The sequence below is a fragment of the Grammomys surdaster genome, unplaced genomic scaffold (genome assembly GCF_004785775.1).
Source record: "Grammomys surdaster isolate TR1022 unplaced genomic scaffold, NIH_TR_1.0 63, whole genome shotgun sequence".
NCBI classification, from domain to species: domain Eukaryota; kingdom Metazoa; phylum Chordata; class Mammalia; order Rodentia; family Muridae; genus Grammomys; species Grammomys surdaster.
In genome coordinates, this window is record NW_021604565.1 from 18,789,958 (window position 1) to 18,800,642 (window position 10,685).

The window sequence follows — 10,685 nt, forward strand, 5'->3', positions numbered from 1 at the left end:
AGAGATGTAACCAAATCAAGAGTAAAATTGTAACTTCAGTGGTCTCAGTTCAACATACATGCAACAAGACCACTGTTGCCAATAGTCATTCTTTGAAACCAGCGCCTTTTATCTTCTGGTGCATGGCTTCAATCCAGGGCCTCACATATGTTAGGCATGTGATGTGCCACTGACTGCATTTGCTACAGGTTTGTAATAGTGATTTTTCTGGGTGATTTAGCACAAGGTAAAGGCAAGTAAATACTTACAGAATTTATTTTACTTAAACATTGGATGGTTGCAAATTAGGGAAATAAAAGAATGAAACATAGAAACATTTATTATCACAGAAGTTGGAGTTTTAAAATAATTTACTACAGTCTAAGACAACAAAGATTTTATTATCATTCATGTCAGCATGTTGAGGGTAATTATTAACACTAGGGGAACACAATTTACCTAAGTCATAGTCTCCACAATGCTCTAAGGAGCCAAAACCTCATAAGATACAGCCTCCTGTACAAAGTAGAAAATTGCCTATACAAGTAGAAGTATACATTTCTTCTTGTGTTGTGAAAAGCTATTCTGCATAGTCACTAGAATGTTTTCCCACTAACTATAGTTTGCTGCCTTAGATTTTTGGCTTCATTATGAAAATTAAAACTTGAGAAGATGAAACACATTAAAGGCTTCTTCCTTAACTCTGAAATTACATTGGTTTTGCTGCAAGCTGAGTTGTACAGGCAGATGGCTTGTGGATTCTGTAGTGGTCCTTCAATGATTTTCAAACGAGTTATTTTCTGATAGAACAGAATATCTGGGCAAGAACTATGAATTGACTTAACTCTTTTCTGAGTCATATCTCTTCTTTGCTCCATGATTTTTCTCTCATCGAAAGCAACAGAGTAGAAAAGGAAGCAGAAGACATATTTTTGTTTGTCAGGATAAGATCTGCTAAGAGGCCACACTGGACTGTGCATATTTCTATGTATGAAAAAATCATGCTATTGTCACCTGTGTGAAATATTGCGTAACTGGAAGACAATGACTCTTCAAGTCTGGAGCCTCTCTTTTTTAATTAATTAATTTATTTATTCACTTTACATTCCTATTGTAGCACCCCTCTCTTTCCTCCCAGTCCCATCCTTACAACTCCCTCCCCTATTTCCCCCTCCACTTCTCCTCAGAGAGGGAGAAGTGCCATTTGGGTTCCACCTCACCCTTGGATATCTAGTCCCAGTTGGACTAAGCACATCCTCTTCCACTGAGGTCCAACCAGGTAGCCCAGTTAGGAGAAGTTGTTCCAATGGCAAAGACAGCCCCCACTCCAACTGTTAGGTTACCCACATGAAGACCAGGCTGTACGTCTGCTACAAATCTGTAGGGAGCCTGGGGTCAGCCTCTGCATGCTCTTTGACTGGTTGTTCAGTCTCTGTGAACCATCACGGGCCCAGATTAATTGATATTATAGTTCTTACGCCTTCCTTGACCCTTCTCCCTTCCTCATCTCTATGTCCCACTATTCCATAAGACCCCTGGAGACTTGCCTGGAGCTTTGGCTGTGGGTCTCTGCCTCTTCTTCTATCCACTGCTGCATGAAGTCTCTCAGGAGAGTTGTGCTAGATTTTTGTCTGCAAGCATAGCATAACAAAGTACTGCCAGGGGTTGGCTCTGTCCCATGGGATGGGTCTAGAGGTTTGTTTTTCAGAGGGGAATTTCTGAGATGCAAAATGGTTGATGAGATTACTGTTACTTTCTCAAATATTTCTACAGCATAAAATAAAAAAGAATTAATGTATGTAGATACAGAAGAACTTTTATAGCCATAATTTGTAAGGTTGTCTTTTATAATATTATCCCACAGTCTAAAAGGAAGGTTGGTAAACATCTTTAATCCCTGGGATGTCAAGGCAGAATAATTGGGAGTTAGAAGCTAGCTTTGACTATGGAGTAAGGTCCTGCTCCAAAAAAAAAATATTTTAAGCTTTCAAACACTGAAGAAAGAAGTAGAAGACATTAGAAGATGGAAAGACCTCCTATTTTCATGGATTTGTAGAACAAATATTGTGAAATTTTCCATAGTATCACAAGTAGTCTATAAATTTAGACCAATTCAATAGACATTCTACCTCAGTTCTCAAAGAAGTAGGAAAAATATTCATAAAATTCATACAGAATCACAAAAGATTATTGAGCAAATAATGATAATAATAATAATAATAATAATAAAAACAATAAACTGAGTCATCACCATACTTGAAATTTATAATATAGAACAATGGCAATAAAATCAATATAGTACTGGCACAAAAAAAATCTCACCAAATCAGTAAAAATACAAGAGCGGACCCAAATATACACGTGCATTCAACTTCTATCACCTGAGTTTTTCAAAACACACACTGGAGAAAAGTCAGCCTCCTCACGAACAGCTGGGCAACACCTGCATTTGAATATGTGAGAGAGTGAAATTTCATTCTTATCTCTCACTCTGTACAAAAATCAGTAACAAATGTATCAGAGACTTTAATGTTAGACTTAAATTTTGAATCTACTAGCAAATAGTACACTTAAAGATGTGGGCATGAGTAGGAGGTTTTCTGAAAAATTCTCTGGTCACCAGGAAATGGGATCAGCATTCATCAAATGGAACTTTACGAAATTAAAAAGTATATATATATATATAACAGAAAATTAGTGTTTAGACTGTAGAAAGAGCTTTAAAAGCCACACATCAAGCAAGCAAAAAGCAAATAAACAAAAACCATTAAAAAGGTTTATGGAAGTAAACACAGTTCTCTAAAGAAGAGACACAATTGTGTAATAAATATTTTTTAAAGTTATTAAAAATCCTTAGCCAACAGGGAAATGCAATTAAGAATTATTTGGAGATTTCATCTAACTCCATTCAGAGTGACTAGTATATAAAAAAATTACAAGTATTATTAAGCAAGATGTGGAGAAAGGGGTAACTCTTAATCACTACTTGTGGGAGTATAGACTGGTGCAACTATTATGGAAATCAGTGTGGCAGATTCTTCACAGCTAAATTAGACCTGCCACAAGATGCGGCAATACCACCCTTTGGCTAAACTCCAAAAAATTTTATACCCATATGTATGTGTGTGTGTGTGTATGAACATATATGAATACATATGCATATATATGATGTATGTGTATGGGCACGTGTATATGTATATATGTATATTATATATATTCCTATACATATATATGCATACACACACACACACATATATAATACATACAGCTTGCACTTCCATGTTCATTGTGGCACTTTTCATAAAAGTAAGGAACTGAAATCAGTGAATATGTCCATCAACTGATGAGTTTTTGTTCATATACATAATGGAATTTTTGTCAGTGGTAAAAAGAATGAGCTTATAAAATTTGCAGCAGAAAAAAAATGGATAGTTCTGAAAAATACTAAATTGAATTAGGTAACCTAGGCCGAGAATTATAGTTGCCTCAAATTCTCCCTTATATTTTGACCCTAGCAACTAGATTTTTAAAGTAGTACATTTAATTCTGAATGACAATAGAAGCCAAAAATATAGAAAGGTCCCATTTGGGGAAGCACTTTAATATAGAGGAGTTAGTAAAATATGTCAAATATGAAAGGGTAGCATACTGAGAATGGAAACATCTAATGGAGGAAAGTGTTGGGATGACAGAGAAGAGAAAGAGGGAGAAGGAACGAGCAACTAACTGAGGATCAGTGGAAAAGCCACAGAGAAACCTACCATTTCATAAACTTAGCAATGACGACCAACACTTGATAATAAGACATTACAATTAAAAGACATTAAATGGTTTTTGTCATAAGGGACTGAGAACTCCATCTAAAACTGAATCAGAAACATCCTCCCCATTTCTTAGCCTTCATAGTGCCATAAGGTAAACTACTTGTATGGAAAATTCCTTTAGTCTTACTCAGTTGTGATTCCTGCAAACTACAGTAATGACTTGTAAGGCAATAAGTGCCATACAATGCAATCCAGTAAGAGGGTGTGTTATGGGCTTAAGCTAGGTTGTTATCTGATTGGTTTGAGGCCTACTTAGAAGGTGGACTTCCTGCTATGTTCCTGGAACTGTACTATTGTCCTTGTACATTGTGTGCAAGTATTACTGAGCAGTAGCAACAGACACATCTTCTAATAGGTCTTTGCTTTCTAGAAATATAACTGGGGAAGAAATTGTTCTTCACTTGGAATTCTCAGTGTAGACAGAAAGATGGATACAGAAGAACAATTATAATATGATCAATATGAAAGTTAGCATTCACACTCAATAGTGTCATTTCCAAAGGAATCATTATTCTTTATTTGGAAGTAATATTTGGTTTCTTTTCTATTTTTTTATTTTTTAAATAATGCTTGACTTGGGCCTTGAAGATTGAATAAGTAGAATTCTTACAAATAACAAATACTTACAACATATGTGTCAATGTAGATCAATCATTTATAATCTTCAAATGCTAAATTAAACCCATTCAAATGAACTATGAAAAATATTGTTTTGGATTATTTGGGACACATCTTCTACCAACACATCTACTTAATGCATAATGAAAATATGCAGTCCTAAGAAATGTAACAACATTTTGCATCTAAGGAAGAGAAGCCACACAGGCAATAGAATCTGCCTGGACAGCATAAAGATTACAGTAGTACTGATAAATGTTGGATAAATATCATTTCAATAATTTCAGCAATTGGCAAAAATTACAACCTATCTGTTCTCAACTGGATTTAGTTAGTTTTCTGGCAAAGATTATTATTTTTTTTTTTGAAGTGATTTTACCTTTATTTCTTATTTCCTTCACTTTAAGCCAATCATTAAATTTCACAGTGATTTCTGGGGTGGGGCAGAAGGAAGGCATCATTCAGAATGATGGAGGCCGGCCCGGTTGGCCTCACTGGGGAAGCTGGAGGAGCACGGACTGGCCCGCCGGCAGGTAGGTGATGTTCCGAGAGCGGGAGAGCTGGTAGGCAATGTCCTCGGCAGCTTCCAGCTTCCGCAGCTCGATCAGGCCGTCCCCGGCGGTGGCCAGCGAGTTGGCGATCAGCTCAGCTGCCTTGGAGTCACCCTCAGCAGAGATGATGGCTGCCTTCTTCTGCTGCTCAGCCTTTTCCACCACGAATCTGGCTCTCTCTGCTTCCTGCTGAGCCACCTGCTTGGCTTCTACTGCCTCTGTGAACTCCTTCCCGAAGGTCAGATGTGTCAGGGACACGTCATCCAGGATGAGCCCAAATGTTGCTGCTCGCTCTGTGAGGTCATCGCTCACCTGCCTGGAGACCAGCTCTCGCTGGGTAATCAATTCTCCAGCATCGAACCGAGCCACCACGGACTTGAGGATCTCTGTGGTGATAGACGGCAGCACCCGCTCATCATAGTCCTCGCCAATGCTGGTGTAGATACGAGGGAGCTGGCTGGCCACTGGCCGGAAGAGGATGCGCAGTGTGATGTTGACATTCTGCAGGTCTTTGCTACCAGTGATGACCGGGACATTCCGTGGCCGAGAGCGGCAGTCAAAGATAATTGGTTTCTGTACCCAAGGGATGAGAAAGTGAGTCCCTTCCCCTACCACAATGTCCTGTACGCCACGGAATCGGTCAAAGATGACAGCTCTGTGTCCAGCATCCACACTGTATAGAGCAGAGTTCACCACGCCTCCTGCAACTGCTAACGCCAGGCCGAACTTTCCGATGGACTCAAACAGTTTGGCAGCCATGACTCCTTCTGTTGCTTCCACTCACACCTGCTTTCACTCTGACCTCCACATGAATTCCCCAGCGGCAAAGATTATTTTAAACCTATTTTTTTCTCATTATTTTTTCTCTCCATGAAAATTTAACACCATTATTATAAATATATTATATATATTTTGTATTTATATACATATATACATGTATATATTATATATTCGTTTATCCAAAATAAGAAACCATTATATTTAAGAATTTTTACCTGTCAATAATCAATTTTAGCAATATTGGCATTGATAGTGCCCATTTCAAAATGAAGCAAGTCAGTGGAAATTTTAACACCCAAATGTCATTCCTCAATTGCTTATGGTCAAGTCTAATCTTACCAGATGCCTATAGTTCATTTTGTTTACAAGCCTTCAGCATGTTACATTCATGCATATACTGGTTGATATCAAATGGTTTAAGATGGCTGGTGCTATTTTTTCAGAGCAGAGGGAGTGCTCAGATTCCTTATTGAAAAGTTCTCCATTTCTAAAGCATAGTTCTCAATAAAGATCTTGTGTGCTTCTTTTTATTTCTCATGGTTTTTAAACAAAATCACATATTTGTTTGAAAAATATCTTGAAAGAAACAAGTAAAACAAATTGTCCTCTTTGCCACCTATTTTCTTTGGCTCAATTACACAAAATGACAGGAACAAGTATCTAGAGAAGTTTCAAAGAAAGCACACACACGCACATGCACACGCACATGCACAGCACAAGCACATCACCACAGCACACATACCACACACTCACACATATACACCACATACACACTACACACACACACACATACATGTCACACCCAAACAACACACATACACCATACATACATGCACACATTACATACAAACCACACACATGCATGCACACACACACACACCCCACACATACATGTCACACCCAAAAAACACACATACACTACACACATATGCACACATTACATACAAACTACACACATGTGTGTATGCATGCGCGCGCACACACACACACACACACACACACACACGATATTGTCAAATATGAGCTGTGACCCAAATTACATAGAATATGTTTCAAAATCAGCATAGTAAATCCACAGATACATCCCCCTCACATTCACATAAATATAAAGCCCAGAGTTATCTCATTCATAGGAAAATGATTCTTCCAGGTTTCTGGCTTTGTACTGTGGATGGCAGCTGGAAAGGAGATGACCTTGGATTCCATGAGAATGGAAAGTTCCTACTTTCTGTGCCACTTCTGTTCAATAGCTAGTACACATGCAGGCACCAGCACACACAGATGGAGCCCATGAATTCTCATAGATGAACACCAATCGTTTCCAAAGTGTGGAAATTAGAAAAGAGTGAAAAAAAAAACAGAATGCTTTTCTATGTTTCATGGTCATCAGAATTTTGCAGCATTATGTTCTATAGACTAACCTGTGAAAGGATATATTAAAGCCACCAAATAAAAGATTAACAACAAAATATTGGTACTTTGTCATAGACATATGACAATATGTAGACATGAAAGCAGAGTCATGTCAGCTGCTACCCCTCTCTGGTTCTCTCCAGTCCTCAGACACCCACTCTCCTTGATCCTGTGTGATGGAAGAAATACATCATCAAGCTTGTTAATGGTGATGCATCACCCACTTTCAAAAGCATAACAAAAAAATGTTAAAACTTCACAGCTTGTACCATGTTCCAAGAAAACATACTCTTGGTAAGTTAAGGATGAATCCATTGAAACAAGCTTACCAACATGATAATAATCAGGTAGACTGCAGTAATATGTTGTTATGAACTCCTTGAGCTGATGAAATTCTTACTATTATTTTTATCTTCAGAACAACTAATAGCAATGCATATATTACAATATACTTTCTTTTCATGTTTGGGACAGAGACAGCTCTTGATGAACAAATTAATTTCTTGTAATTACCTTGAATCTAATATTCAGGTTATTAAATTGTAAAAAATTTAAAGCATAGTTTTCTTTTAGCCTTTCAGTTTAACATTATTCTCAATATATATTTTATCATTATAACTAATAACTCATATTTACTTAGGATCTTGATTCAGCTTATTAATTTGAACAATGCTTTAAACCTTACTTAAATTTCTTACTTTCACCTAAGAATGCAATTGTTGGCATATTCTATTATTGAATTTATTAATTATCTTGATGCATCAACATAGCAGATATTAGAACTTAAATGTTGGTGGCCAAATTTCTTTAAATAGGGGCTCATTTATTAAATTTAATTTGATTTCATAAGCAATTCTGATGTAATCAGACAAGACTAGACACTAAATATGTCAACATTTACTATACTTAAATATATTTAATATACTTACTGTCTCAAACTTATCAATATAATAAACCAAATTCTATGTCATTTCAATAACCCAGAGCATAATACAGTTACTCCTATGGGATTAAAACTTCAAAAACTTGAACAGGTTTTAGATTGACTTTTTTCTTTCTGTCTTTGTGGCTCAGTTTGAGCTACTTGAGTATCTCTGAATAAGTGATGGGGACTACATTTGGATACTAGGGTATGTTTGTGACATATATAGTCTCTGGACTAGAATCAGCTACCTGGAAGTGGCCATGGGTAGGGAGCTTTTAAAGGAATCTTTTAAAGCAAGAATGGTTGACAAAGTCCCTTGTTCTCTCCCCTGCCCTCTCTCATCCCTTCTCTTTCTTTTGTCTATAATATCAGGGATAAAACAAATACAGCATTTCTTCTGTAAAATATAGTATTCATTTTATTCATTCTAACAAGGAATACAGATCTAAAGTGAGGAGTAATAATTGCAACTGGAATGAAGGTGAAAAGAAAAAGGATTTTTGACATGCATTAGCATGCATGTAGACTGGCCTGCAGATCAGGACAGGCATCCTTTTGGATAATATCATTCAGAAATTCTTTTTTTTTTATTAAAAGTATTAACTACCTAGAAAATAGGATGATGTGAAAAACCCTATGAGAAGAGAGGAGAGGAGCTGTGAGACTTTCAGGAGGGAGGACCTTGGAACAGGAGGTGAACAAGGAGACTTGATAGAATGTTTGAGCTGTACAGAGGGTGGGAGAAAACAAGAGACAGAGCTCGGGGGACGGGAGAGATAAGAGCCAGACCATGTCAGGTATTGAACAGTCACGATGCATGGCTTTTAGGGTTGTGTAACCCAAAGGAGTGAAATTGATGATAGGAATTTTGTGCCACTGTGACGTTGGGACTAGGAGATATGAAGGTGTCACAACATTTGAAGACATCTGGACCTTTAAAAATGCTCCTGCATCCTTCCTTGTAAGTGGTGTTGGAACTTGTCTAGGGGTGTGATTATTCCAGAGTCTGTTCTACTATTTAGAGATTCTGTCCTCAGTTTTTCTCATCTGTTGTTTGTGTTATATAGATGAGTTTTGAGGTAGTCATTCTACACTCTAAACCCTGCCAAAGCATAATCTTCCCCGTGTTCAAATCTTGAAAAACATTAAAATGTTCGTAACAATTTTCATAATCTTTCTTTGCCATGAAACTAACATCTCTCTATCCTTGGATCAGAAATCAAACTACGCCAGATTTGGAAACCTCTGGTACTCAGAACAGTTCAATTTCGACACACGACACAATTTCTTACTGTGGTTCTCTCACAGACTCTCATGTAATTACCAGTCATACATCTGTGTGAACAAGCATATTCATAACTAATCTCACTGAATTATAAATCCCAAGGAAGTGATGAATGTAACCTCTAAAGTGTGGCACAATGCTAAATAATAATTATAAATAACTAAGGAATCTCACTTTCTGATTTGTTTTTAGATTTTTTGTGTGTTATTTAAATGTGATGATTGTCTAAGTTTTAAGGGTTAGTGTACCCTTGACTACTTGTTCACGATTAGCATGCAATAGTATTTTCGGAAATGAATTAAATTAAGAAAAATAAATCAAGCCTGGATTTGGAATGCCTGAAACCATGTAACTTTTATATATAATTTGATTAAGAGATCAAAGGAACAGAAAAGCTATTTGAGTCATCTCCTTTTAAATTCCTCTCTTTGTAGACACATGCATTCATGACCTTTGTCCTTTCCTCAGAATCTCTCCATCCAAGAGATGCCTGCTGTTGCAACCCTGGAGGGGGACAAGACAGGAGGAAATGAGAGGAGTCTTTGGGCCAAAGAGTAACCTCATCTCATCTGACCAAATGTTCTATGCTTCAGCTCTTAATTGTAAAAATGTTACACATTTTCCTTTGTTGGCCATTTGGTGTGGTGATTAAGTGCTGTTAAGTGGGGGAATATTACACACACACACACACACACACACACACACACACACACACACACACAAACACTTCTCATTTGTGAAACTCTGATGATGAGTTCCTGGCTCTAGCCCTGACACTCACAATTTTCTGTTATCCTTTAACCTTCAGCTTGCACTTGAATAAACAACACATCTAGGCCTCCAGCAGTAGCTGGTTAGAACTGCTTTGTGGCTCGTAGGAGAGGAGATCTCAGTGATACAAAAGTATTTCTGGCATTTGGACTCTGTAGCTGTTGTACTCTTCTAGAAAGGAAATTTAAAGATGAGTTGACAGAGCTCCATCAGCAAACATCCCACCGGATGTTTTCTTAAGCATTTCTGAACAAAGTTCAACTGCCCTCTGGAAGACAACACATAAATTTTTTCCTCATTTATAATTTTTGGAATGATACCAATCAAAAAATTAGAGTTCATTAAGGGAAAAAAAAAACAAATACAACAATACCCTACTTGTCATTCATTCCCTAGAACCATCTAGTTCTTTTAAAGTATCTGAGCAATCATTTTGTAGCATCTCTTAAGGACAGCAGGAAGTATCAGTGCCATTTTATAGCAGTTGTAGAATAAACAGAAAGGCTTTACTGCCCTGAGGTTAAGAGTCTTCCTGGAAG

At 37.3% G+C, this 10,685-nt stretch overlaps 1 protein-coding gene across 2 annotated transcripts; it reads right to left on the reverse strand.

Annotated features, from left to right (window-relative positions):
- Positions 1–4,782: 4,782 nt before the first annotated feature.
- Positions 4,783–5,731, reverse strand: LOC114621504 (prohibitin-like). 2 transcript variants are annotated; one of them, XM_028767788.1, is made up of 2 exons: positions 5,315–5,731; positions 4,783–4,963 (listed from the first exon to the last, which is right to left on the reverse strand). In XM_028767788.1, exons 1-2 carry the CDS (start codon positions 5,729–5,731, stop codon positions 4,913–4,915), a joined length of 468 nt encoding a protein of 155 aa, XP_028623621.1. In that variant the 3' UTR covers positions 4,783–4,912. The 2 variants fall into 2 exon arrangements, with proteins under 2 accessions (XP_028623621.1, XP_028623611.1); XM_028767778.1 differs by having other exon boundaries at positions 4,783–5,731.
- Positions 5,732–10,685: the final 4,954 nt, after the last annotated feature.